Consider the following 25,976-nt stretch of genomic DNA (forward strand, 5'->3'; position numbering starts at 1 on the left):
ACTTCTGCTGCCAGTGTCCTTGTCCCCGCAGTGAGCCACAGCCACCCTCGCCTCTGCAAGAGACCCTCTGACACTAGCAGACAGGTCTGGTTCAGTCTCCTATGGGGTCACTGCTCCTTCCCCTTGGGTCCTGGTGTGCACACTACTTTGTGTGTGCCCTCCAAGAGTGGAGTCTCTGTTTCCCCCAGTCCTGTTGAAGTCCTGTAATCAATCCCTCTAGCCTTCAAAGTCTGATTCTCTGGAAATTCCTCCTCCCGTTGCTGACCCCCAGGTTGGGAAGCCTGATGTGGGGCTCAGAACCTTCACTCCAGTGGGTGGACTTCCGTGGTATAAGTGTTCTCCAGTTTGTGAGTCACCCACCCAGCACTTATGGGATTTGATTTTATTGTGATTGTGCCCCGCCTACCGTCTCATTGCGGCTTCTCCTTTGTCTTTGGATGTGGGGTATCTTTTTTTGGTGAGTTCCAGTGTCTTCCTGTCAATGATTGTTCAGCAGTTAGTTGTGATTCTAGTGCTCATGCAAGAGGGAGTGAGCGCATGTCCCTCTACTCCACCATCTTGAACCAATCCTCATTTGGTTTTATGTTAGCAGTCAAGGCGAATGGATTTAAAGAATATATTAGTGAAAAAAAGAGTACCTGCAAGACTGTTCTATGCTCTTAGAAGTCAGGATATTGGTTTCCCTTGTTGGGGGCATGGTGGATTAGTAGGGACATAAAAGGACTTCATGTTATGTTGGTAATATTTTGTTTCTTCATCTGATTCCTAGTTACATGGGTGTGTTTAATTTGTGACAGTTTATGTGGCTTTATGGTTATGTGTGTGATATATGTATGTACGTATGATATACTTCAGTAAAACATTTAAAGAAAAATAGTAGTAACTTAAAGCAAAGTATAACTACAAGTAGTTCTTATCTTCTTATGGAGGACTCAAGGTAGTCCACATTTTTAGCTTTCAGCCAAATGTAACACATGTAGAGCACTCATAATAGGCAATACTGGAGTGAATTTAGAACATTCATTTTGCCCCTCCCCTCAAATGAACATAGTTAGCTTGCGTTTTTACCCCCATGACTATAAAGGTAATAATACACACACTGATGCAGAAAAGTATAAATAAGAAAGTTAAAATCACTCTGAAATCCTACCACCCAGAGATAACAGCCACAAGCATTTTGGTGATCATCGTTTCAGATACATTTCTGTCTGTATTTGTACTTACATATAAATACTTGTTTATAAATGAATCATAGTATTCTTGCTGCCGTTTTATTTATTATATTAAAATATACATAACAGAAGTTGACCATTTAAAAAAATTTTATTGAAGTATAGTTGATCTACAATGTGTTAATTTCTGCTGTACAGCAAAGTGATTCAGTTATGTAGATATTCTTTTTCATATTCCTTTTCATTATGGTTTATCACAGGATATTGAATATAGTTTTCTGTGCTATACAGTAGAACCTTGTTGTTTATCCATTCTGTATATAATGGTTTGCATCTGCTAATCCCAAACTCCCAATCCTTCCCTCCCCCCACCCTCCTGGCAACCACAGGTGTGTTCTCTATGTCTGTGAGTCTGTTTCTGTTTCGTAGATATGTTCATTTGTGTCATATTTCACATTCTACATATAAGTGATATCACATGTTCATAAATTGATCATTTAAACCATTTTAAAAAACACAGTTCATTGACATTAAGTACATTTACATTGCTGTGCAGCCATCACCACTATCCATCTCCTGAATTTTTCCTTCATCTCATATTGAAACTCTGTAGCCATTAAACAGTAACTCTCCATTTTTCCTTCTCCACATCCCCTGGTAACCACCATTCTGCTTTCTGTCTCTATGTATAATTAGGCTGTTCCAGGTACCTCATATAAGTGTAATCACAGAGTATTTGTCCCATTGTGTCTGTCTTATTTTACTTACCGTAATGTTTTCATGACTCATTCATGTTATAGCATGTATCAGAATTTCCTTCTTTTTATGAGACTGAATAACATTCCGTTGTATGTAGATATCTCATTTTGTTTATCTATTCATCTATCACTAGAAATTTGGGTTATTTCTACCTTTTGCTATTGTGAATAATGCTGTTATGAACATGAGTATACAAATATCTGTTCAAGCCCCTCCTTTTAGTCCTTCTGTGTATATACCCAAAAGTGGAATTGCTAGGTCAAGTGATGATTCTTTATTTAATTTTTGAGGAGCCACCATAGTGTTTGCCACAACACTGCACCGTTTTACATTCCTAACATCAAGGGCTAAGACATTCAAAAGCAACCACACTTACAGGGGAATATAGGTGGTCACTGTGCATGCCCAGGGAAATACACAGGCTCTGAAAGGGCTAACTTTTCACCTCAGGATGATCTCCAGTACAGAGACACCATACAGTAATAAAACAAAACAACCATATCAAACCCTGAGGAAGTGGGAGAATCTGGTTTCCAAAGTTATCATCTTAAAAAATTTAAATGTCCAGTTTTCAACAGTAACAACAACAAGATCACAAGGCATACAAAGAAACAGGAAAGTATGGCCCATTGAAAGGAAAAGAAATGAATAGAAAATGTCCCTGAAAAAGACCAGGTGACAGATTACTAAATAAAGACTTTAAAACAGTGATCTTAAAAATATGCAGGGCTTCCCTGGTGGCACAGTGGTTGAGAATCTGCCTGCTAATGCAGGGGACATGGGTTCGAGCCCTGGTCTGGGAGGATCCCACATGCCGCGGAGCAGCTAGGCCCGTGAGCCACAGCTACTGAGCCTGCGCGTCTGGAGCCTGTGCTCCTCAAGAAGAGAGGCCCGCGCACCATGATGAAGAGTGGCCCCCGCTTGCCACAACTAGAGAAAGCCCTTGCACAGAAACGAAGACCCAACACAGGAAAAATAAATAAATTAATTAATAAACTCCTACCCCCAACATGTTCTTAAAAAAATATGCAAAGAACTAAAGAAAGATGTGGACAAAGTCAAGAAAATGATATATAAACAAAATGGAAGTATCAGTAAAGAGATAGAAAACATGAAAAGAAGCCAAAAATAAATTCTGCAGCTGAAAAGTATAACTGAAAATTTAAAAATTGCTAGAGTTATTCAGAAGCCAATTTGAGCAGGGAGAAGAATTAGTGAACTTGAAAATAATACAGTTGAAATGTTCAGGTCTGAGGATCAGAAGGAAAAGAATTTGAAGCAAACAGAGCCTAAGGGACCTGTTGGACAGCATCAGTTGGGTCAACATACACGTTGTGGGAGTCCCAGAAGGAAAGGAAAGAGAGAAGGGGGAAGAGAGATTATTTGAAGAAATAAAGACAGAAACTTAACAAATTTCCTGAAAAACATGAATATAATCATCCAAGAAAGTCCACACACTCTAAGGTAGAATAAACGCAGAGACCCATGCCAGGGCACATTATAATTGAACTATAGAAAGACAAAGAGAGGATGTTTAAAGCAGCAAGAAATGACCTGTCACATACAATCAATCCTGAATAAGATTTTCAGCAGATTTCTCATCAGAAGTGTTGAGGGCCAGAAGACAGTGGGTTGATATATTCAAATGCTGAAAGAAGATACCTATACACCAAGAATCCTATACCCAGCAAAACAAAGGAGAAATTTTGACATTCCCACTTAAACAAAAGCTATGGGAGTTTGTTACCACTAGACCTGCCTGGGAAGAAATGCTAAAGGGTGTCTGTACTTCAGGTTGAAATTAAAGGACTGTAGACAGTAACTGGAAACCATATGAAAAAATAAATACCTCCATTAAAGGTAAATACATGGCGGGCTTCCCTGGTGGCGCAGTGGTTGAGAGTCCACCTGCCGATGCAGGGGACACGGGTTCGTGCCCTGGTCTGGGAAGATCCCACATGCCACGGAGTGGCTGGGCCTGTGAGCCATGGCCGCTGAGCCTGCACGTCCGGAGCCTGTGCTCTGCAATGGGAGAGGCCACAACAGTGAGAGGCCCGTGTACCAAAAAAAAAAAAAAAAAAAGGTAAATACATGGGCAATTATAAAAGGTAGTATTCTTGTAACTTCATTTTTTGCTTTCACATGATTTAGGAGCCATGTGCATTTTTAAAAAATTAGGCTATATTTTTGAACACAGTGCAGAAAAATGTGCTTTTGTGACATCAGTAGCTGTATGGGGATGGGGACGGAGCTGTATAGAAGTAAAGTTTTTGCATATTATTAAAGTTAAGCTAATATAAATTCAAATTAGTGTTATAACTTTAGGATATTAAGTGCATTCACCAGGGTAATCACAAAGAAGGTAGATATAAATTATACACTAAAGCAAATGAAAAGGGACTTGAAGTTTCACCATAAGAAAAGAAACAGATAAACACAAAAGAAGACATTAATGCAGGAAATGAAGGACAAAAAAGCTGTAAGACCTACAGAAAACATTGCAACATGGCAGAATTAAGCCCCTCCTCATCAGTAATTACTTTAAATGTAAATGAATTAAACTCTCCAATTAAAAGGCAGAGTTTGGCAGAATGGGGGCAAAATGACCCTAGTGTATACTAAGATACAAATAGGTTGAAAGTGAAAGGAAGGAAAAAGATATTCCATGGAAATAGTAACCAAAAGAGTGGAGATTGCTGTGCTGATATAACACAAAATAAACTTTAAATTAGAAAAGATTACAAGAGTCAAAGAAGGACATTATATGTTAATAAAAGTTTTAATACAGTAAGATGTAATCTATGCACCTAATAATAGATGATCAAAATATATGTAGAGAAGTAGATCTACAACAATAGTTGAAGATTTTAATAACCCATTCCCAAAATTGGATATAAACAGACAGAAGATAAATAAAGATAAAAGAGGACTCGAACAACACTATAATGAACTAACAGACACATACAGAATACTAATAGACATATACAGAATAGACATGTGCAGAATACTCAATGCAACAACAACAGAATACACATTCTTAAGTGCACATGGTACATTCTCCAGGATAGACCATGTGGTGGGCCAAAAACCAAGTCTCAATCAGTTTAAAAAAAATAAGAAGGAAAATTAGAAAATACCTAGAGATGAGTGAAAACCACAGCACTATATATCAAAACTTTTGGGATGCAGCAAAAGCTCAGAGGGAAATTATAGCTATAAAGATGCTTTACATTAAAAAAGAAGAAAGATATCAATCAACAACCTAACTTTACAACTTACAGAAAAAGAAGAAAAAACTCAACCTAAAGCTAACAAAAAGAAGGAAATAAGAAAGATTAGATCAGAGAAAAAGAAATAAAGACTAGAAGAGCAGGAGAGAAAAATCAAAAAAACTTAAAGTGAGTTCTTCAAAAAAGCAACAAAACTGATAAACCTTTAGCTAGATTGAGGGTGGTGGGGAGGGAAGAAGGGAGGAGGAGGGAGAGGGAGAGGGAATCAAATTCCTAAGATCAGAAATGACAGTTGGAGCACTACTATGATTCTACAGAAATAAAAAATGTAAGAGAGTACTATGAACAATTGTACACTAAAAAAATTGGATAATTTAGATGAAATGGGCAAATTCATAGAATTATAAAATCTACCAATACTGAAACACCAATAGAAAATCTGAAAAGACTTATAACTCTTGAGATTAAATCAGTAATCAAAAATCTCTCCCAACAAAGAAAAGTCCTAGACCTGCTGTATTCACTGGTGATATCTACTAAACATATAAAGAACTAACACCAATCTTTCTCATACTTCTTCAGAAAATTGAAGAAAAGGGAACACTATCTAACTTGTTCTCTAAGGACAGCGTTTCCCATAGCAAAGCCAGACAAAGACACTATGGGAAGAGAAAACTACAGACCAATACTCCTCATGAACACTGATGCAAAAGTCCTCAACAAAATACAAGCAAGCAGAATTCAAAAGGATTATACACCATGACCAACTGGGATTTATTCCTGGAATGCAAGGATGGTTCACCTATGAAAATCAGTCAATGTAATACACCACATCAACAAAATAAAAAAAAAAACTATTCCAAAAATTTGAATAGGAAGGAATGCTTCCATACTCATTCTATGAGGCCATCATCACCCTGATATCAAAACCAGACAAAGATATCACACACAAAATAGAAAAGTACAGGCCAATATCACTGATGAACATAGATGCAAAAATTCTCAACAAAATATTAGCAAACAAATTGAACAGTACATTTAAAAGGATCATACTCCATGATCAAGTGGCATCTATCCAAGGATGGTTCAGTTTATGCAAATTAGACATTGTGATATACCACATTAATAAACCGAAGAATAAAAATCATACAGTCATCTCAATAGATACAGAAAAAGCTTCTGACAAAATTCATGATATGATAAAACCTCTCAACAAAGTGAGAAAAGAGGGAGCATCACTGAACATGATAAAGGCCATCTATGACAAACCCATAGCCAACATCATACTCAAGGTTGAAAAGCTGAAAGCATTTCGTCTAAGATCAGGAACAAGACAAAGATGCCCACTCTTGCCCTGTTTATTTAACATAGCATTGGAAGTCCTAGCCATGCAGTCAGACCAGAAAAAGAAATAAAAGGAGTCCAAATTAGAAACGAAGAAGTAAAACTGTTACTATTTGAAGATGACATGATACTATGTGTAGAAAATCCTGAAGATGCCACCAAATAACTATTAGAAATAATAAATGAATTCAGTAAAGTTGTAGGATACAAAATTAATACAGAGAAATCTGTTGTGTTTCTTACACTAACAACAAACTGTCAGAAAGAGAAATTAAGAAAACAATTCCATTTACAATTGCATCAGAAAGAATAAAATAACTAGGAGTAAATGTAACCAAGGAGGTATAAAACTTGTACTCAGAAAACTATAAGACACTGATGAAATAAACTGAAGATGACAGAAACAAATGGAAAGATATACCATGCTCGTGGATTTGAAGAATTAATGTTATTAAAATAGCCATACTACTCAAAGCCATGTATAGATTCATTTCAGTACGTATCAGAATTCCAGTGGCATTTTTCACTGAACAAATAATTCTAAAATTTATATGGAAGCACAAAAGACCTCAAATAGGCAATAAAACTGATTTAGAAATGGACAGAGAACCCGAATAGGCATTTTTCCAAAGAAGACATACAGATGGCCAACAGACACAAGAAAAGATGCTCAGCATCACTAATCATCAGGGAAATGCAAATCAAAACCAGAGTGAGATACCATCTCACACCTGTGAGAATGGCTATTATTAAAAAGACAACAAACAAGTGTGGATTAGGATGTGGAGAAATAGGGAGCCCTTGTGCAGTATTGATGGGAATGTAAATTGTGGCAACAACTACAGAAAACAGCATGGAGGTTCTTCAAAAAATTAGAACTACCATATGATCCAGCAATTTTACTTCTAGGTATTTTTCCAAAGAAAACAAAAACACTAATTTGAAAAGATATATTCACTCCTATGATTATTGCAGCCTTACTCACAGTAGCCAAGATATGGAAGCAACCTAAGTGCCCCTGATAGATGAATGGATAAAGATGTGGTGTGTGTATAGACATATAGAAGCTAGAATACTACTCAACCATAAAAAGGACTGAAATCTTGTTGTTTGTGACAACCTGGATGGACCTAGAGGGTAATATGCTAAGTGAAATTAAGACAGAAAGAAAATACCGTATGATTTCACTTGTACTTGGAATCTAAAAAACAAAACAAATGAACAAACATAGCAAAACAGAAACCATTATTGATACAGAGAACAAACGGATGGTTGCCAGAGGGGAGGGGCGCAGGTAAATGAGTGAAATGGGTGAGGGGGATTAAGAGGTACAGACTTCCAGTTACAAAATAAATGAGTCACAGGGGTGAAATGTACAGAGTGGGGAATATAGTCAATAATAATGTAGTATCATTGTATGATGACAGATGGTAACTAGACTTATTGTGGTGATCATTTTGTAATGTACAGAAATACCAAATCACTATGCTGTACACCAGGAACTATCGTAGTGTTGTAGGTCAATTATAGTTCAAAAAACCACAAACAAACAAACTCATAGAAAAAGAGATCAGATTTGTGGTCACCAGAGTTGGGGTTTGGGGGCAGTGAGAACTGGATGAAGGTGGTCAAAAGGTACAAACTTGCAGTATAAGATAAATAAGTACTAGGGATGTAATGTATGACAGGATGAATATAATGAACACTGCTGTAGGTTATATATGAAAGCTGTTAAGAGAGTAAATCTTGAGTTCTAATCATAAGGAAGAAATATTTTTTCTGTGTTTTATTTTCTATCTATATGATGATAGATGTTAACTTACTGTGATCATCATTTCATGATCTCTGTCAGGAAGTCATCATGCTGTGTACCTTAAACTTATACAGTGCTGTATGTCAGTTATATATCAATAAAACTGTAAGGAAAAAAGCTTCCTACAAAACTGTCTAATTAAAACCAGTTTGCTACTGGCATGAAGACAGTCATAAAGACCAGTGAGAGAGAATAGAGAGCCCAGAAATCAACCCTCACGTATATGGTCAAATATATGTGAGGACCATTCAGTGAGGAAAAGACAGCCTTCTCAACTAATGGTGCTATGTAAACTGGATTTCCACATGCAAAAGAATGAGTTTGGACCCTTACCTAAAACCATATATGGAAATTAATTAAAAATGGATCAGAGACCTAAATGTAAAAGCTAAAACTAGAAAACTTCTAGAAGAAAACAGGGCCATAGCTTCACAACATTGGGTTTGGCAGTGATTTCTTGGATATGACCTGAAAGCCACAGGCAACAAAAAAATATAACAGACCACATAGACTTCATGAAAATGAAAAAGTTTGTGAATCAAAAGACAGTAAAAAGGGGAAACACTAAAAGGGCAACCCATAGATTGGGAGAAAATATTTGCAGAATATACGTAGAACTGACCTCGTAAAACTCAACTTTAAAAAGCCCTTTTCAGGCACTTTCCTGGTGGTCCAGTGGTTAAGATTGCACACTCCCAATAATGGGGTCCCGGGTTCAATCCCTGGTCAGGGAACTAGATCTCACATGCCGCAACTAAAAGATCCTGCATGTCACAACTAAAAGATGCCACACGCTGCAACTAAAGACCCCACATGCTGCAACTAAAGATCCTGCACACCACAGCGAAGATCCTGTGTGCCACAACTAAGACCTGGCGCATCCAAATAAATATTCAAAAATGGACAAAGGACTTGAATAGACTTTCAAGTCTATAGAATATTTTTTGAAGAAAACATACCAGTGGTCAGTAAGCACATGAAAAGATGCTCAACATCACTAATCATTAGGGAAATATAAATCAGAATCAGGATGTGCTACCACCTTATACCCATTAGGATGGCTGCTATCAGTCAAAACAAAACATAAAGTAACAAATGTTGGCAAAGGATGTGGAGAAGTTAGAACCATTGATCACCATTGGGAGGAATGTAAAATGGTGCAGCAGCTGTGGAAAACAGAGCTGTTCCCCAAAAGGTTAAAAATAGAATTACCATGTGATCCAGAAATTCCAGTTTCGAGTATTGCTGTGGGCTGAAGGTTTGTGTCCTTCCCAAATTCACGTGTTGAAGCCCTAATCTCCAATGTGATAGCATTTGGTGGAGGGCGGGGTGGGGGGGGTGCTTTTAGCAAGTAATTAGTCCATGAAGGTGGAGCCCTCATGAACGAGATTAGTGCTGTTATCAGAAGAAACACAAGACAAATAATATCTGTCCTCCATGTGAGAGGACACAGCAAGAAGACATCCATCTGCAAACCAGGAAAAGGGGGCTTCCATCAGGAACTGAATTTGCCAGCACCTTGATCTTGGACTTCCCAGCTTCCAGAACTGTTTGAAATAAATTTCTGTTGTTTAAGCCACCTAATCTATGGTATTTTTATTATAGCAGCCTGACTAATCTGACTAATACAGATATTGGTACCAAGAAGCTGTAACAAACACATAAAATGTGGAAGCAGCTTTGGAACTAGGTTAATGGGTAGAGGCTAGAAGAATTTCGAGTTGCATGCTAACAAAACCCTAGTTCGCCAGGAGTGGACCTTTAAAGATGATTCTGGTGGGGGCTTAAGGGAAAAAAACAGAGCTGGAGAGAAAGCCTCCATCTTCTTAGAGAACACATAGATAACCATGTACATAATGTTAGTAGAAGTATGGATGGTAAAGGCCGTTCTGATGAGATCTCAAACGGAAATGAGAAACATGTAATTGGACAGTGGCGAAAAGACAATTCTTGATAAAGTGGCAAAGAACTTGGCTGAAGTGTGTTCAGGGTCTACTGTTTTGTGGAAATTAGAACTTGCAAGCAATGAAATTGTGTGTTTAGCTGAGGAGATTTCTAAGCAAAATATAGGAGGAGTGGCATGGTTCTTCCTGACTACTTATAGTAAGATGCGAGGAGAGAGAAATGAAGAGGGAATTGTTAAGCAAAGTGGAACCAGAACTTAGAGATTTGGAATAATCTCTGTTTGTCCATATTGCAAAACTGAGAAAGCTGGTTCAGAAGACACCAAGTGTATGGCTGACCTATGTGACTGACCATTTGATAAGGAGATAAGTATGGGTGTGACCCATGGATTTTATCAGCTACTCCAGAGAGATCACTGCCAGTCTGAACTGATGGGGACGGATCCAGGTCAGAATAAAGGAAGGCTGTCTGACTTCTTAGATTTTACAGGACAAGACAGTAAAACTTAGGCTTTTAACTTGCACTTTTCTTCAGGGAAAGGAAAGAATGTCCCCAGATCTGATTCAGACATCATCAGGGCCACTACCTCAGTTCCTGTATATGCTAGGCTGCCTCCAACCAAAGACCCCTTGCCTGGCAGAACCTCAGCTTGGGTGGGGCCCCCACAGAAAGCTGCTGCCTGATGGTACCCCACCAGCCATCGTGGTGACATTGCCACCCTTGTGGGTCTGAAAGTCAGAATATCAAACCAAAGAGGTTTATTCTTATTTTTCTTGTTTGTTTGCTTGTTTTTTATTGGAGTATAGTTGATTTACAGTGTTGTGTTCGTTTCTGCTGTACAGCAAAGTGAATCAGTTATACATATACATATGTACACTCTTTTTTTAATAGATTCTTTTCCCATATAGTCCATTACAGAGTATTGAGTAGAGTTACCTGTGCTATACCCCAGGTTCTTATTAGTTATCTATTTTATATATAGTAGTGTGTATATGTCCATCCCAATCTCCCAATTTATTCTCCCTCCCCCACCCCACCCCCAAACAAAATGTTTGTTTTCTACCTCTGTGGCTCTACTCACAGAGGATTATTCTTGAGTCTTAAGAGCTCATGGAGTTTGCCTTGCTAGGTTTTGGACTTGCTTGGGACCTGTCACCCCTTCCTTCTTTCCTGTTTTTTTCTTTTGGAGTAAGAATGATTATTCTATGCCTGTCACAAATTCGTAGCTGGAGAAGAATTTTGCCTCAGGTTGAATCATACTTCAGGTCCCACCCATATCTGATTTAGAGAATATTTAGATGAGACTTTGGACTTAAACATTAAAGTTGATGCTGGAATGAGTTAAGACTTTTGAGGCTGTTGGGTTGGAATGAATGCATTTTGCATATGAGAAGGACATAAATTGGGGGGGGTACGCAGAGGCAGAATGCTATAGACTGAAGGTTTGTGTGCCCCTAAATTTCATACATCAAAGCCCTAATCCCAATGTGATGGTATTTGGAGGTGGGGCCTTTGGGAGGTAATTAGGTCATGAGGGTGTAGCCCTTATGAATGGTATTAGTGCCCTTATAAGAGGAGAGACAAGAGGTGAACTCTCTGCCCTGTGAAGATACAGCAAGAGGGCATTCACCTACAAACCAGGAAGTAGGTTCTCACTAGGAACCCTGATCTTGGACTTCCCAGCTTCCAGAACTATGAGAAATAAATTCATGATTTTTAAGCCATGAAGTCTATGGTAATATAAGTATATACACAAATGATTTGAAAGCAGGGTCTCAAAAAGATACTTGTACATTCATGTTCATAGCAGCATTATTCACAATAGCTAAAGGTTGTGAAAGCAACCCAAGTGTCTGTCAATAGCCGAATGGATAAACAAAATTTGATATATATGTGCAATGTAATATTCGGCCTTTAAAAAGCAGGGTGTCTGATACATGCTCCAACATGGCTGAACCTTGAAGACTTTATGCTAAGTTAAATAAGCCAGTCACACACACACACACAAAATACTGTAGGATTCCTCTTACATAAGGTACCTAGAGTAGTCAAATTCATAAAGACAGGAAGCGGAATGGTATTTGCCAGGGGCTGGTGGGAGGAGGGAATAGGGAGTTATTATTTAAAGCCTTTGAGTTTCAGTGTTGAAAACTGTAAAGAGTTCTGGAGACGGATGATGGTGATGGTTCACAACAATATGAATGTACTTAATACCACTGAACTGTGTCCTTAAAAATGGTTAGGATGGTAAATTTGATGTTATGTATATTTTACCACAATTGGAAAAAATCTCTCCTAATCATAAAGCACATAACATAGACATATCTTACCTCTAGTTGATACTGATGTGATACTTTTTGTATGTTCAGGCTTTCCTTTAGTTGTAGGTTTTTATAAATCATTAATAAATGTACTGAGGTTGTACTCCTGTAATTGTGGGAATACTACTTATTGATTATGAGAGCAAGCTCTGGAATTCATTTACAGTATTCTTTTTCTTTTTGGCCACACCATGCGGCTTGCAGGATCTGAGTTCCCCAACCAGGGATTGAACCCAGGATCATGGCAGTGAAGGGCTGAGTCCTACCACTGGACCACCAGGGAATTCCCCGCATTTACAGTATTTTTAAAGTTCCTTAGTACCAGTACCAACAGATGTTAGAATGGGCTTGCAAAGTCAGTTTTGAAATTTTCTCTAGTGTATTAGGATTTACTTTTCTGTTTACTCTTTTTTTTTTTTTTAAGGGCTTCAAATGCTTGGCTTTTTATTTATTTATTTATTTATTTATGGCTGTGTTGGGTCTTCGTTTCTGTGCAAGGGCTTTCTCTAGTTGTGGCAAGCGGGGGCCACCCACTCTTCATCGTGGTGCGCGGGCCTCTCACTATCACGGCCTCTCTTGTTGTGGAGCACAGGCTCCAGACACGCAGGCTCGGTAGTTGTGGCTCACGGGCCTAGTTGCTCCGTGGCATGTGGGATCTTCCCAGACCAGGGCTCAAACCCGTGTCCCCTGCATTAGCAGGCAGATTCTCAACCACTGCACCACCAGGGAAGCCCTCTGTTTACTCTTATATTACTTTAATGTTTCCGGAAATAATGAATACCAACCACATTAATTATTTTTATTTAGTTTATATCCTCCTATCTGTTTTCCTGTTTAATAGGTACATTTAGATCACAGTAAGAACAGATTTCAGTGCCAATAACTCTCCTGGTTTACCCTTAATTTTTTGATGTTCTGTCTTATGTTCTAAATTTAGATATCCAAAGAGAAGAAGAAAAAGTGAAACGATCTGTGAAAGATGCTGCCAAGAAGGGTCAGAAGGATGTCTGTGTGGTTCTGGCCAAGGAGATGATCAGGTCAAGGAAGGCCGTGAGCAAGCTCTATGCATCCAAAGCACACATGAACTCCGTGCTCATGGGGATGAAGAATCAGCTGGGTAAGACAGCGGTACCTTACAGCCACATCATTAGCTGATGCTCTTGCCGTTATTATAACACTGTTTCCTTGAATAGGAAGGTCTTTTTTTTTTTTTAACATCTTTATTGGAGTATAATTGCTTTACAATGGTGTGTTAGTTTCTGCTTCACAACAAAATGAATCATTTATATATATACATATGTTCCCATATCTCTTCCCGCTTGCGTCTCCCTCCCTCTCACCCTCCCTATCCCACCCCTCCAGGTGGTCACAAAGCACCGAGCTGTGCTATGCAGCTGCTTCCCATTAGCTATCTACCTTACGTTTGTTAGTGTATATATGAGGAAGGACAGTCTTAGCTCTGGTTTTTATTACTTACATTGTCTTAATTGGAGTGTTATACAAAAGCAAAATATACTTATTACTCTCATTTTTATTTTATTGTTATTTTCTTTTGCCAGTGTTGTCGAAATAATGGGAAAATCTCCATCTAAATGTACTTTGTTTAGAATTCAGACTGTATTTCCTCATGTGAACAGTATTGTAAAGTGACCTGAGGGTTGAGTCATAGGCATAAGCAGTGCGCTCACACCTTAGAGGGAGGATGAAGGAAAGAGTTTCTTCGGCCCTAGGCCCAGAGTTGCCCCAGGCAGGATTTTAAATAGTCTAAGTTTGTCTTTGGCTTTCACTCACCTCCTTTTCTGCCTCATCTCTGACTCTCAACCTAATGCTTTCTTACATCTTAGGAACCTGCAGGCCCTGCATTGGGTATTCAGCATACATGTGTACTATCAATTTAATTTTTTTTTTTAATGATATATTTTAAGAAAGTTGCTAGGGCTTCCCTGGTGGTGCAGTGGTTGAGAGTCTGCCTGCCAATGCAGGGGATGCGGGTTCGTGCCCCAGTCTGGGAAGATCCCACATGCCGCGGAGCGGCTGGGCCCATGAGCCATGGCCGCTGAGCCTGCGCATCTGAAGCCTGTGCTCCGCAACAGGAGAGGCCACAACAGTGAGAGGCCCGCGTACCGCAAAAAAAAAAAAAAAAAAAAAAAAGAAAGTTGCTAGAAGGCTATACAAAAAGCTAATAGTGGTTACATCTGTGGAGCTAGAACAAAGAAATGAGAGTAGAGAAAGAACATTAACTTTTCATTTAACCTGCCCTTGCATCGTTCTACTATGAACATCTGCTATTTTCATAATATAGTTTTTAATACCTTAAAAAACAAACTAAATTAATCAACTGGATTTAGTTGCTAATGAGAATTTATCTTATCCCTCAGGTAGGCTGGGGCAGAAAAGTTGAAACACATTTATATCAAAGGAAGTCCAAGGTGGATCAATGACTTGACCAGACACAGCTTCACAGAGCCTCAGTTAGGACCCAGGACTTCACTGGGGACCCAAGGCAGGGAGTCCTTTCTAACTTCTCCTTGCTTCAGAGAAAATAAATATTCTATAAAGATACGTCTCATCGTCTTTGAATATTTATAGATCCTTACACTAAAATGAAGAGGCCCGGGATGAAAGATCATGTGGAGAGGCCCAGACCAGCAAATAACTGTGCAGTCACGTCACTGTTGCTGAAAACCACGAATTTTAGTGTCTTATTATGGAACAAAATAACTGATACAATCTAAACTTTAAAAAAGAAGAAGAAAAAATATATTGCTCCTCCATAACTATCCTGATGCCATCACACTATTACAATCCTGATTTCTGATGTGGTTAAAAAATCTTACTTTTAAATATTTATATTTTAAAAGAAAAAAGAACAACAAGCTAAACTGAATATTTAATACATTTGTAGGAATAGAAGGAATATGACAAGGATTAGAATTTTATAATATACATTAGCCATTTATGTTAAAGATGTTCTATTTTTCAGAGAGGTTACCCCATTTCCCTGTCTTTTCTGTCTTCCTCAGAGCAATAAACAGTAATTACTACTCTCATAGATAAGCTGCTCCATTGAGTTAGACAGTAATTACATCTTTATGTTTCAAGTCATTATCATCTCCAAAAACTACCTTTCATTTCACCGCACAGTCTCACTGCACTGTTTCACAGTAAAATTATACTCCTCAAATTTGAAGAGCCTGAATAAAAACTAGAGGCCCAAGGAGTTTTAGGGACTGATTTAGGAACAGTGTCTACTGGCATGAACCTTTTATTTATTCATATTTTTAAAACTGCAATAAAAGAAATGAAAGCTACTTTAATAAAAAAGGAACTCAGGAATGAGGTCATTAAATATAACTAGCTACATTTTAAATACAAATACCAGGTATTTCCTGATTAGTGTCAGGTAAATATGTAAACTATCTAGCCCAAATTCTGGTCTCAGGAAAAAAGATCAGAGACAAGTACAAAGAAGGTGCTTCATACTATCAGATCCATTTTATGTTTTGTTTTGTTTTTTTGCGGTACGCGGGCCTCTCACTGTTGTGGCCTCTCCCGTTGCGGAGCACAGGCTCCGGATGCGCAGGCTCCGGATGCGCAGGCTCAGCAGCCATGGCTCACGGGCCCAGCCTCTCTGCGGCATGTGGGATCTTCCTGGACCGGGGCACGAACCCATGTCCCCTGCATCGGCAGGCAGACTCTCAACCATTGCGCCACCAGGGAAGCCCTATCAGATCCATTTTTAAAACAATGAGATCCTTTGTGACAGTCACTTAAGTCTTTCTTTTTATCAGAGATTTCTGTTGGTCCTCTTGTTGGTAATCCATTTGTGTCTGCACCCTTACAGTCTATTTTGCCTTTGTTTTTATCATTGGATTCTTGTATAGCTTTCCTAGGCCACATACAACTAACAAAGGGGGAAATCAGAGGGTATATATATGGTTCCAGGAACTTTTTGTAGACCCAGAGCACAACTAGAATGACGATGCAGGGAATGCACACCATTGTCCCAGGCTTGAGATCCTGACCTGCGACCACCAAGCCCCAGTGGCAGTGTCCATGCTTCCAGAGGGGAGGTCACAGGGGGACATGCCACAGCCAACCCAGTGGGCACCGCCCAATTTAATTTTCAAAAACTCATTATAATATTTAAAAATAAACATAATTTAGTTACCTTTCAGTGTCCAGTATAATACCGTTGTGATCTTCCGCAGGCATCTGTCTCCAGATCACTGACAGCTTGAGGCATAGGTTAAATTTTACATCCAGTTGGTTTCTTTTCTTACTTATTTTCGGTTAAATGAAGAAATCCTAACTCAGAATTAGAGTTCTTTGAGAATAGCAGCAAATAACTGTCAGATAATTAGACTGAGTACAGATTCAGAAATTACAGGGTAATTTTTCACTAAAGAATATCTTCAGGGAATGCCCTGGTGGTCCAGTGGTTAGGACTCTGCGCTTTCACTGCCGTGGCCCAGGTTCAAGCCCTGGTCGGGGAACTAAGATCCCGCAAGCCGCACAGTGCAGCCAAAGAAAGAATATCTTCAACTCTGTCAGTTACTACATTGATGAGTACATCACACTCAAAAGTTAGAAGACTTGAATGTTTCAATTTAAACGCTGGTGCCAAATGAGTACTTAATCCGTTATTTGGTCGTACTTGGCTCTGAAGGTATTTCTTTATGTTCAGTTTTAACATTTGAATGTGGTTTTTTTAATGTGCCTAATAGTGAATATATCAGTTTCTTTCTCCAGATACTGAAGAAAACAATCCATGGATTAAGAAAGAGTAAAAAAAATAAGACAACTGTTTGTACCATATCTTCTTAACTTTTAACAACTGTGTTATTTCAGCCCTAAAGTGATGTATTTAGGCTCTTTAAATATTGGATATATAACCTAGATATATGCCTTTTGCACAAGCCAAGTATTCAGTACTGTGGAGAAACAGCCTAATCTTATCTGTTATTTTGAAAGCTTAACTAAATATACTTGACTTTTACAGCCATCGTTGAAAGCTTCATATTTACTCCCTATTTTTTCTGCAACATGCTGAAAAGATGCATGTTCAGTTGACCATGATAAGCTTATTTTTAAAATTTTCAGCATTTCCTTTACTGAATCAACATCAAAAAACATATAGCTTATTTTACCCTTTTTCCCCCTATGAATAAAGCACTGTATTCACAGACTCTTTTTCTCCCCAGGTGCAAAGATAGTAGTACACAGGATAATACAGTGCATGCTTATGTACCTAACACCCAGAACCAATACAATTTGACATTTTGCTATATTTGCCTCAGTTTTTTAAATTAATTTTTATTAGAATATAGTTGCTTTACAATGTTGTGTTAGTTTCTTGCTGTACAGCAAAGTGAATCAGTCATACCTATACATATATCCACTGTTTTTTAGATTTCCTTCCCATTTAGGTCACCACACCACAGCATTGAGTAGAGTCCCCTGTGCTATACAGTAGGTTCACATTAGTTATCTATTTTATACATAGTAGTGTATATATGTCAGTCCCAATCTCCCAATTCATCCCACCCCCGCTTCTCCCCGCCTTAGTTTTTATATTGTAAAAGAAAGCAGTATTACTAATGTTGAAGCTTCTTTAATATACCTTTGCAGTTCCATTCCCTTCTCTTTCAGCCTCCTCAGAGGTAACCACTATCATGAATATTAAAATTTGTATAAATGGTGTTATACTGTGTGTACCATTCTGCATCTTTTTTTCCCATTTATCATTGTCCTATTGAAATATACCCGTAAATGTAATGATAAGTATATTTTGATATGATAAATATATTTTGATAAATATATTGATATAATGATAAATGTAGTTTGATATGATAAATAAGTATGTTTTTAACTACTGGGTGGTATTCCATCCTGTGAATGTATCACATTTTATTCTTCTCTTCCCTGTTGATGGACATTTAGGCTGTTTTCAGTTTTTGCTATTACTAAACAGTGCTGGTGTGAATGTCTTTTCACTTTTACACATGTGTTTCTTTAGGACAGTTATATACTCAGAAGTAGAATTGCTGGGTTAAAAATAGCTGGGTTTAACTTTTGCTAGAACTGCAAAATTGTTCTCCAAAGAGACAAATTTGTATTCCCACCAGCAGCGGATAAGGGTTCTTTTTTCCATACCTTTCCACCAACCTTTGTCAGACTTTTTAATTTTTGAAAAATGTTATAACATTTCCCTGGGAACTAGTGGGCTTGACCAGTCTCTTCTGTTCACGTTTTCTTCCTGTGTACTGATTCCAAAATATCTTTTCAAGGAGTTATAGCTCACAAATATTCATTAATCTACATGAAAAATATCTCTTCTCCTGTAGCATGTACTTTCAGTAATGAACGTAACTGTAAACATAAACAACGTATATCAAGAGCCTGTTATCCCTTAAGTATACATCCATAATAATATATTATGTTGTTTCAAATATGTATTATAATGTGGCTTTATCACATCTGAAAAGTAAAATATTTGCTGTTTGATACTTGTATGTTAAAATACTCTAGGGCTCTGTTCTAGATCCTCTGCTCTTTTCCATCTTGCCTCTCTCCCCGTAGGTGATCTCATCTAATCGCATGCCTTTAAATGCCATTGATTTCCAAATCTTTATCTTCAGACCTGACTTTATCATCGTATAGTTGACATCTCCACTCATATCTTAATGGATACATCAAAATTAATATGCCCATCCAAGAATCTTGGCTGGTCTTACTTCATCTGTATCCCCGCCTCTCCCTGTATTTTCCCCTGGGAATCCAAGACATCATATAATTTCATCTGCAGATATTTCGACATGGGTTTCTAAAAAGCAAGGGTTCTATCCCTTCTGTTTCTTGGTCCTTCAGTTCTTGGGTATGTCGATGTGTTCATTTCATTTCCACTATATTTTCTGTTTCTTTCTGAAAGGAAAAGATTTCAGTCAGTTGTTAGGAAAGATTTTAGTCAGTTGTTTAGTCAGTTGATTTCCCAGACTGATCCTTTAATTTTTTTATCTTTCCTGTTTTCACTTTGGAAATAATCATAGTACCTTCCTCATAGGATAGTTGTGAGACTTAATTCAGTGCCTGGCACATGGTAACTGCTGTATATTTAGGTTCTAAATGTTATTGTCATTATCATCATCAATTTGTCTTTGTGTTCTACTTTCTGAGAAATTTGCTCAACTTTATTTTCTGTTTCTTCTCAAATTCTTTATTTTAGCTGTCTTAATTTTAAATTTCAGGAAAGAGTTCTCTGATCTTATTTTTTAAAAATCATCTTGTTCTTATTTCGTGAATATAATTTGTTCTTTATTATTGATAGTCTTTTTTTTTACTATATATTCTTTTTTATATTCATTTCCATTATGGTTTCTCTCAGGATGTTGAATATAGTTCCCTGTGCAAGAGGATTCCCTTTTCTCCACACCCTCTCCAGCATTTATTGTTTGTAGATTTTTTGATGATGGCCATTCTGACTGGTGTGAGATGATATCTCATTGTAGTTTTGATTTGCATTTCTCTAATGATTAATGATGTTGAGCATTCTTTCGTGTGTCTGTTGGCAATCTGTATATCTTCTTTGGAGAAATATCTATTTAGGTCTTCTGCCCATTTTTGCATTGGGTTGTTGGTTTTTCTAATGTTGAGCTGCATGAGCTGCTTGTAAATTTTGGAGATTAATCCTTTGTCAGTTGCTTCATTTGCAAACATTTTCTCCCATACTGAGGGTTGTCTTTTCGTCTTGTTTATGGTTTCCTTTGCTGTGCAAAAGTTTTTAAGTTTCATTAGGTCCCATTTGTTTATTTTTTTAATTTCCATTTCTCTAGGAGGTGGGTCAAAAAGGATCTTGCTGTGATTTATGTCATAGAGTGTTCTGCCTATGTTTTCCTCTAAGAGTTTGATGGTGTCTGGCCTTACACTTAGGTCATTAATCCATTTTGAGTTTATTTTTTTGTATGGTGTTAGGGAGTGTTCTAATTTCATTCTTTTACATGTAGCTGTCCAGTTTTCCCAGCACCACTTATTGAAGAGGCTGTCTTTTCTCCACTGTATATTCTTGCCTCCTTCACCAAAGATAAGGTGACCATATGTGCGTGGGTTTATCTCTGGGCTTTCTATCCTTTTCCATTGATCTATATTTCTGTTTCTGTTCCAGTACCATACTGTCTTGATTACTGTAGCTTTGTAGTATAGTCTGAAGTCAGGGAGCCTGATTCCTCCAGCTCCATTTTTCTTTCTCAAGATTGCTTTGGCTCTTCGGGGTCTTTTGTGTTTCCATACAAATTGTGAAATTTTTTGTTCTAGTTCTGTGAAAAATGCCAGTGGTAGTTTGATAGGGATTACATTACATCTGTGGATTAATTTGTGTAGTAGAGTCATTTTCACAATGTTGATTCTTCCAATCCAAGAACATGGTATATCTCTACATCTATTTGTATCATCTTTAATTTCTTTCATCAGTGTCTTATAATTTTCTGCATACAGGTCTTTTGTCTCCTTAGGTAGGTTTATTCCTAGATATTTTATTCTTTTTGTTGCAATGGTAAATGGGAGTGTTTTCTTAATTTCACTTTCAGATTTTTCATCATTAGTGTATAGGAATGCAAGAGATTTCTGTGCATTAATTTTGTATCCTGCTACTTTACCAAATTCGTTGATTAGCTCTAGTAGTTTTCTGGTAGCATCTTTAGGATTCTCTATGTATAGTGTCATGTCATCTGCATACAGTGACAACTTTACTTCTTCTTTTCCAATTTGGATTCCTTTTTCTTCTCTGATTGCTGTGGCTAAAACTTCCACAACTATGTTGAATAATAGTGGTGAGAGTGGGCAGCCTTGTCTTGTTCCTGATCTTAGTGGAAATGGTTTCAGTTTTTCACCATTGAGAACGATGTTGGCTGTGGATTTGTCATATATGGCCTTTATTATGTTGAGGAAAGTTCCCTCTATGCCTACTTTCTGGAGGGTTTTTATCATAAATGGGTGTTGAATTTTGTCAAAAGCTTTCTCTGCATCTATTGAGATGATCATATCGTTTTTCTCCTTCAGTTTGTTAATATGGTATATCACGTTCATTGATTTGCATATATTGACGAATCCTTGCATTCCTGGGATAAACCCCACTTGATCATAGTGTATGATCCTTTTAATGTGCTGTTGGATTCTGTTTGCTAGTATTTTGTTGAGGATTTTAGCATCTATGTGCGTCAGTGATATTGGCCTGTAGTTTTCTTTCTTTGTGACATCTTTGTCTGGTTTTGCTATCAGAGTGATGGTGGCTTCGTAGAATGAGTTTGGGAGCATTCCTCCCTCTGCTATATTTTGGAAGAGTTTGAGAAGGATAGGTGTTAGCTCTTCTCTAAATGTTTGATAGAATTCGCCTGTGAAGCCGTCTGGTCCTGGGTTATTGTTTGTTGCAAGATTTTTAATCACAGTTTCAATTTCCATGCTTGTGATTGCTCTGTTCATATTTTCTGTTTCTTCCTGGTTCAGTCTCGGAAGGTTGTGCATTTCTAAGAATTTGTCCATTTCTTCCACATTCTCCATTTTACTGGCATACAGTTGCTTGTAGTAATCTCTCCTGATCCTTTGTATTTCTGCAGTGTCAGTTACTTCTCCTTTTTCATTTCTAATTCTATTGATTTTAGTCTTCTCCCTTTTTTTCTTGATAAGTCTGGCTAATGGTTTATCAATTTTGTTAATCTTCTCAAAGAACCAGCTTTTAGTTTTATTGATCTTTGCTATCATTTCCTTCATTTCTCTTTCATTTATTTCTGATCTCATCTTTATGATTTCTTTCCTTCTGCTAACTTTGGGGATTTTTTGTTCTTCTTCTCTAATTGCTTTAGGTGTAAAGTTAGGTTGTTTATTTGAGTTGTTTCTTAAGGTAGGATTGTATTGCTATAAACTTCCCTCTGAGAACTGCTTTTGCTGCATCCCATAGGTTTTGGGTTGTGTTTTCATTGTCATTTGTTTCTAGGTATTTTTTGATTTCCTCTTTGATTTCTTCAGTGATACTTTGGTTATTAAGTAGTGTGTTGTTTAGCCTCCACGTGTTTGTATTTCTTACAGATATTTTCCTGTAATTGAAATCTAGTCTCATAGCATTGCGGTCAGAAAAGATACTTGATGTGATTTCAATTTTCTTAAATTTACCAAGGCTTGATTTGTGACCCAAGATATGATCTATCCTGCAGAATGTTCCATGAGCACTTGAGGATAATGTGTATTCTGTTGTTTTTGGATGGAATGTCCTATAAGTATCAATTAAGTCCATCTTGTTTAATGTGTAATTTAAAGCTTGTGTTTCCTTATTTATTTTCATTTTGGATGATCTGTCCATTGGTGAAAGTGGGGTGCTAAAGTCCCCTACTATTACTGTGCTACTGTCGATTTCCCCTTTTATGGCTGTTCGCATTTGTCTTATGTATTGAGGTGCTCCTATGTTGGGTACATAAATATTTACAATTGTTATATCTTCTTGTATTGATCCCTTGATCATTATGTAGTGTCCTCCTTTGTCTCTTGTAATAGTCTTTGTTTTAATGTCTGTTTTGTCTGATATGAGAATTGCTACTCCAGCTTTCTTTTGATTTCCATTTGCATGGAATATGTTTTTCCATCCCCTCACTTTTAGTCTGTATGTGTCCCTAGGTCTGAAGTGGGTCTCTTGTAGACAGCATATATACGGGTCTTTTTTCTGTATCCATTCAGCCAATCAATGTCTTTTGGTTGGAGCATTTAATCCATTTACATTTAAGGTAATTATCGATATGTATGTTCCTATTACCATTTTCTTAATTGTTTTGGGTTTATTATTGTAGGTCTTTTCCTTTTCTTGTGTTTCCTGCCTAGAGAAGTTCCTTTAGCATTTGTTGTAAAGCTGGTTTGGTGGTGCTGAATTCTCTTAGCTTTTGCTTGTCTGTAAAGGTTTTAATTTCTCCGTCAAATCTGAATGAGATCCTTGCTGTGTAGAGTAATCTTGGTTGTAGGCTTTTCCTGTTCATCACTTTTAATATGTCCTGCCACTCCCTTCTGGCTTGCAGAGTTTCTGCTGAAAGATCAGCTGCTAACCTTATGGGGATTTCCTTATGTGTTATTTGTTGTTTTTCCCTTTGTTCTTTGTGTTTAATTTTTGATTGTTTCATTAATATGTGTCTTGGCGTGTTTCTCCTTGGATTTATCCTGTATGGGACTCTCTGTGCTTCCTGGGCTTGATTAACTATTTCCTTTGCCATATTAGGGAAGTTTTCAATTATAATCTCTTCAAATATTTTCTCAGTCCCTTTCTTTTTCTCTTCTTCTTCTGGGACCCCTATAATTCTAATGTTGGTGCGTTTAATGTTGTCCCAGAGGTCTCTGAGACTGTCCTCAATTCTTTTGATTCTTTTTTCTTTATTCTGCTCTGCAGTAGTTATTTCCACTATTTTATATTCCAGGTCACTTATCCGTTCTTCTGCCTCAGTTATTCTGCTATTGATCCCTTGTAGAGAATTTTTAATTTCATTTATTGTGTTGTTCATCACTCTTTGTTTGCTCTTTAGTTCTTCTAGATCCTTGTTAAACGTTTCTTGTATTTTCTCCATTCTATTTCCAGGATTTTGGATCATCTTTACTATCATTATTCTGAATTCTTTTTCAGGTAGACTGCCTATTTCCTCTTCATTTATTAGGTCTGGTGGGTTTTTGCCTTGCTCCTTCATCTGCTGTGTGTTTCTCCACCTTCTCATTTTGCTTAACGTACTGTGTTTTGGGTCTCCTTTTCGCAGGTCACAGGTTCACAGTTCCCGTTGTTTTTGGTGTCTGTCCCCAGTGGCTAAGGTTGGTTCATTGGGTTGTGTAGGCTTCCTGGTGGAGGGGACTAGTGCCTGTACCCTTGATAATCTTTAAAAATGTTTTTTCTTATGTTCCTTGCATTGTTTCTCAGAGCTTCTTCTCCCCATCTCCTCTTTTTTAAGAAAGAGTGAAAGGGAGGTAAGAGAGTGGGGAGGCTGGATTAAGTGTAGGTTTCATGAGGAACTGCCCCAGTCTTCTCAGGCAGGTAGCCTAAGCTACAAAGAGAAAAATGATAATTCATGTAATAAATCCATTTCTTTTAGCCCCTATTATGTGCCAGATATATTGCTGGGGAGCAGGGATAAAATAGTGAACATTATAGGCAGTCATTGGCCTCAGCTATGGAGTGAAAAGCAAAAAACAGATACTTTTAATAAAAATAAACATACCTAATAAAACAATAAATTAAATAATCAAATAAATGGATATTTATAAATGCAAACTGTGATGGGCACTAGGAGAGTGTAAAAGGGAAATGCACTCAAGGGTGGCTCCTTTCATGCCGTGATGATATCTGAAGGAGGATGAGTAATTAAGCGTTGGGACAGGGGGTAACCTGGTTCCAACCAGAGTGTTAGCCGGCATGTGTGAAGGCCCTGGGGCCACAAAGAACTGTGTCTTCAGACACTGAAGGAGGTTCTGGGAGGTTGGGGTACCTGGGAGCAAGGGGGAGGGATGACCGGAGAGGATGAGCAGGCAGCTGAAGAAGACAGTTGTGACAGCTGTTAGGAGAGCAGTGCTTTTCATAGACAAGTTCAGATTGAGACGTGCTCTGGAGGTGCTGCAGATAAACTGCAGTGGGAGTTCAGAGGGAGGGCCATGTGGGAGAACCAGAGAGGTGTCTGGGTAGAGGGATTGGGGGCACAGAGGCACAGGTAAGGTAGTTCACGCTGTGTTCAGCAAACAGCCCTCGATCCAGTCCGACAAGAGTGCATGACGGGGGCAGTGGGAGGTGAGGCTAGAAAGGTAATTTGGAGTCAGAGTTTGGGGAGTTCGGCTGAGGAACGGTGACTTCATTTCCTAGGCGGTGGGGAGCCTCACGCACTGTAAGCACAGGCTGCAGATGCAGCCAGGCGGGAGGTGGGAGGACCCGAGAGGGGATGGGCAGGGCCTGGATGGGTTAGTCTGGTGGGATGAGTGGGAGAGAGCACACTGGAGAACTGTTGTGGGTGCAGAGTTAAGTGGACATGGTGAAGGCAGAAATAAGCCTGAGGTGCTCCAAACCCTTGACCCTGGAAAGACTGAAGGGCATTAAAAGACACTGGCAGCCCAGAGGGAGGAACAGGCCTAAGAGAGACAGGAGACTCCATCTGGGGCTGTCCAGACAGGCTCCATGAGAGTCACCCTGCTTCCCCAGCTCCTGAGCATGGTGCCTGGCAGGAGGATCCCCAGGGAGGCGGTTGTTGAGAGGGTTTATAGTTGGATGTTGTCTGTTGGCAAGTTAAATACAACAGAGAAGGTAACTGATGATAGAACCCAGAACGGAGCGGAAGGGAGGAGTCTACATTTTGGGAGTGAGAAAAGAGAACACTAGAAATACTGTGACACGAGTTCCTGAGAGGTTTGTCTGTTTTGACCTCCAGTGTCCCCC

General features: G+C 38.3%; 1 protein-coding gene and 1 pseudogene across 1 annotated transcript in view; one reads left to right on the top strand and one right to left on the bottom strand.

The window, feature by feature from the left end:
* CHMP3 (charged multivesicular body protein 3) overlaps positions 1-25,976 on the top strand; it is an 83,464-nt gene that overhangs the window by 33,463 nt on the left and 24,025 nt on the right. The window contains exon 3 of the mRNA XM_060027395.1: positions 13,482-13,661. Within this exon, the coding sequence (XP_059883378.1) occupies positions 13,482-13,661 (180 nt within the window). The remainder of the gene's footprint in view (positions 1-13,481; positions 13,662-25,976) is intronic.
* LOC132435346 (UPF0729 protein C18orf32 homolog pseudogene) lies at positions 14,734-17,005 on the bottom strand (annotated as a pseudogene).

Source organism: Delphinus delphis, chromosome 12 (genome assembly GCF_949987515.2).
Source record: "Delphinus delphis chromosome 12, mDelDel1.2, whole genome shotgun sequence".
NCBI classification, from domain to species: Eukaryota; Metazoa; Chordata; class Mammalia; order Artiodactyla; family Delphinidae; genus Delphinus; species Delphinus delphis.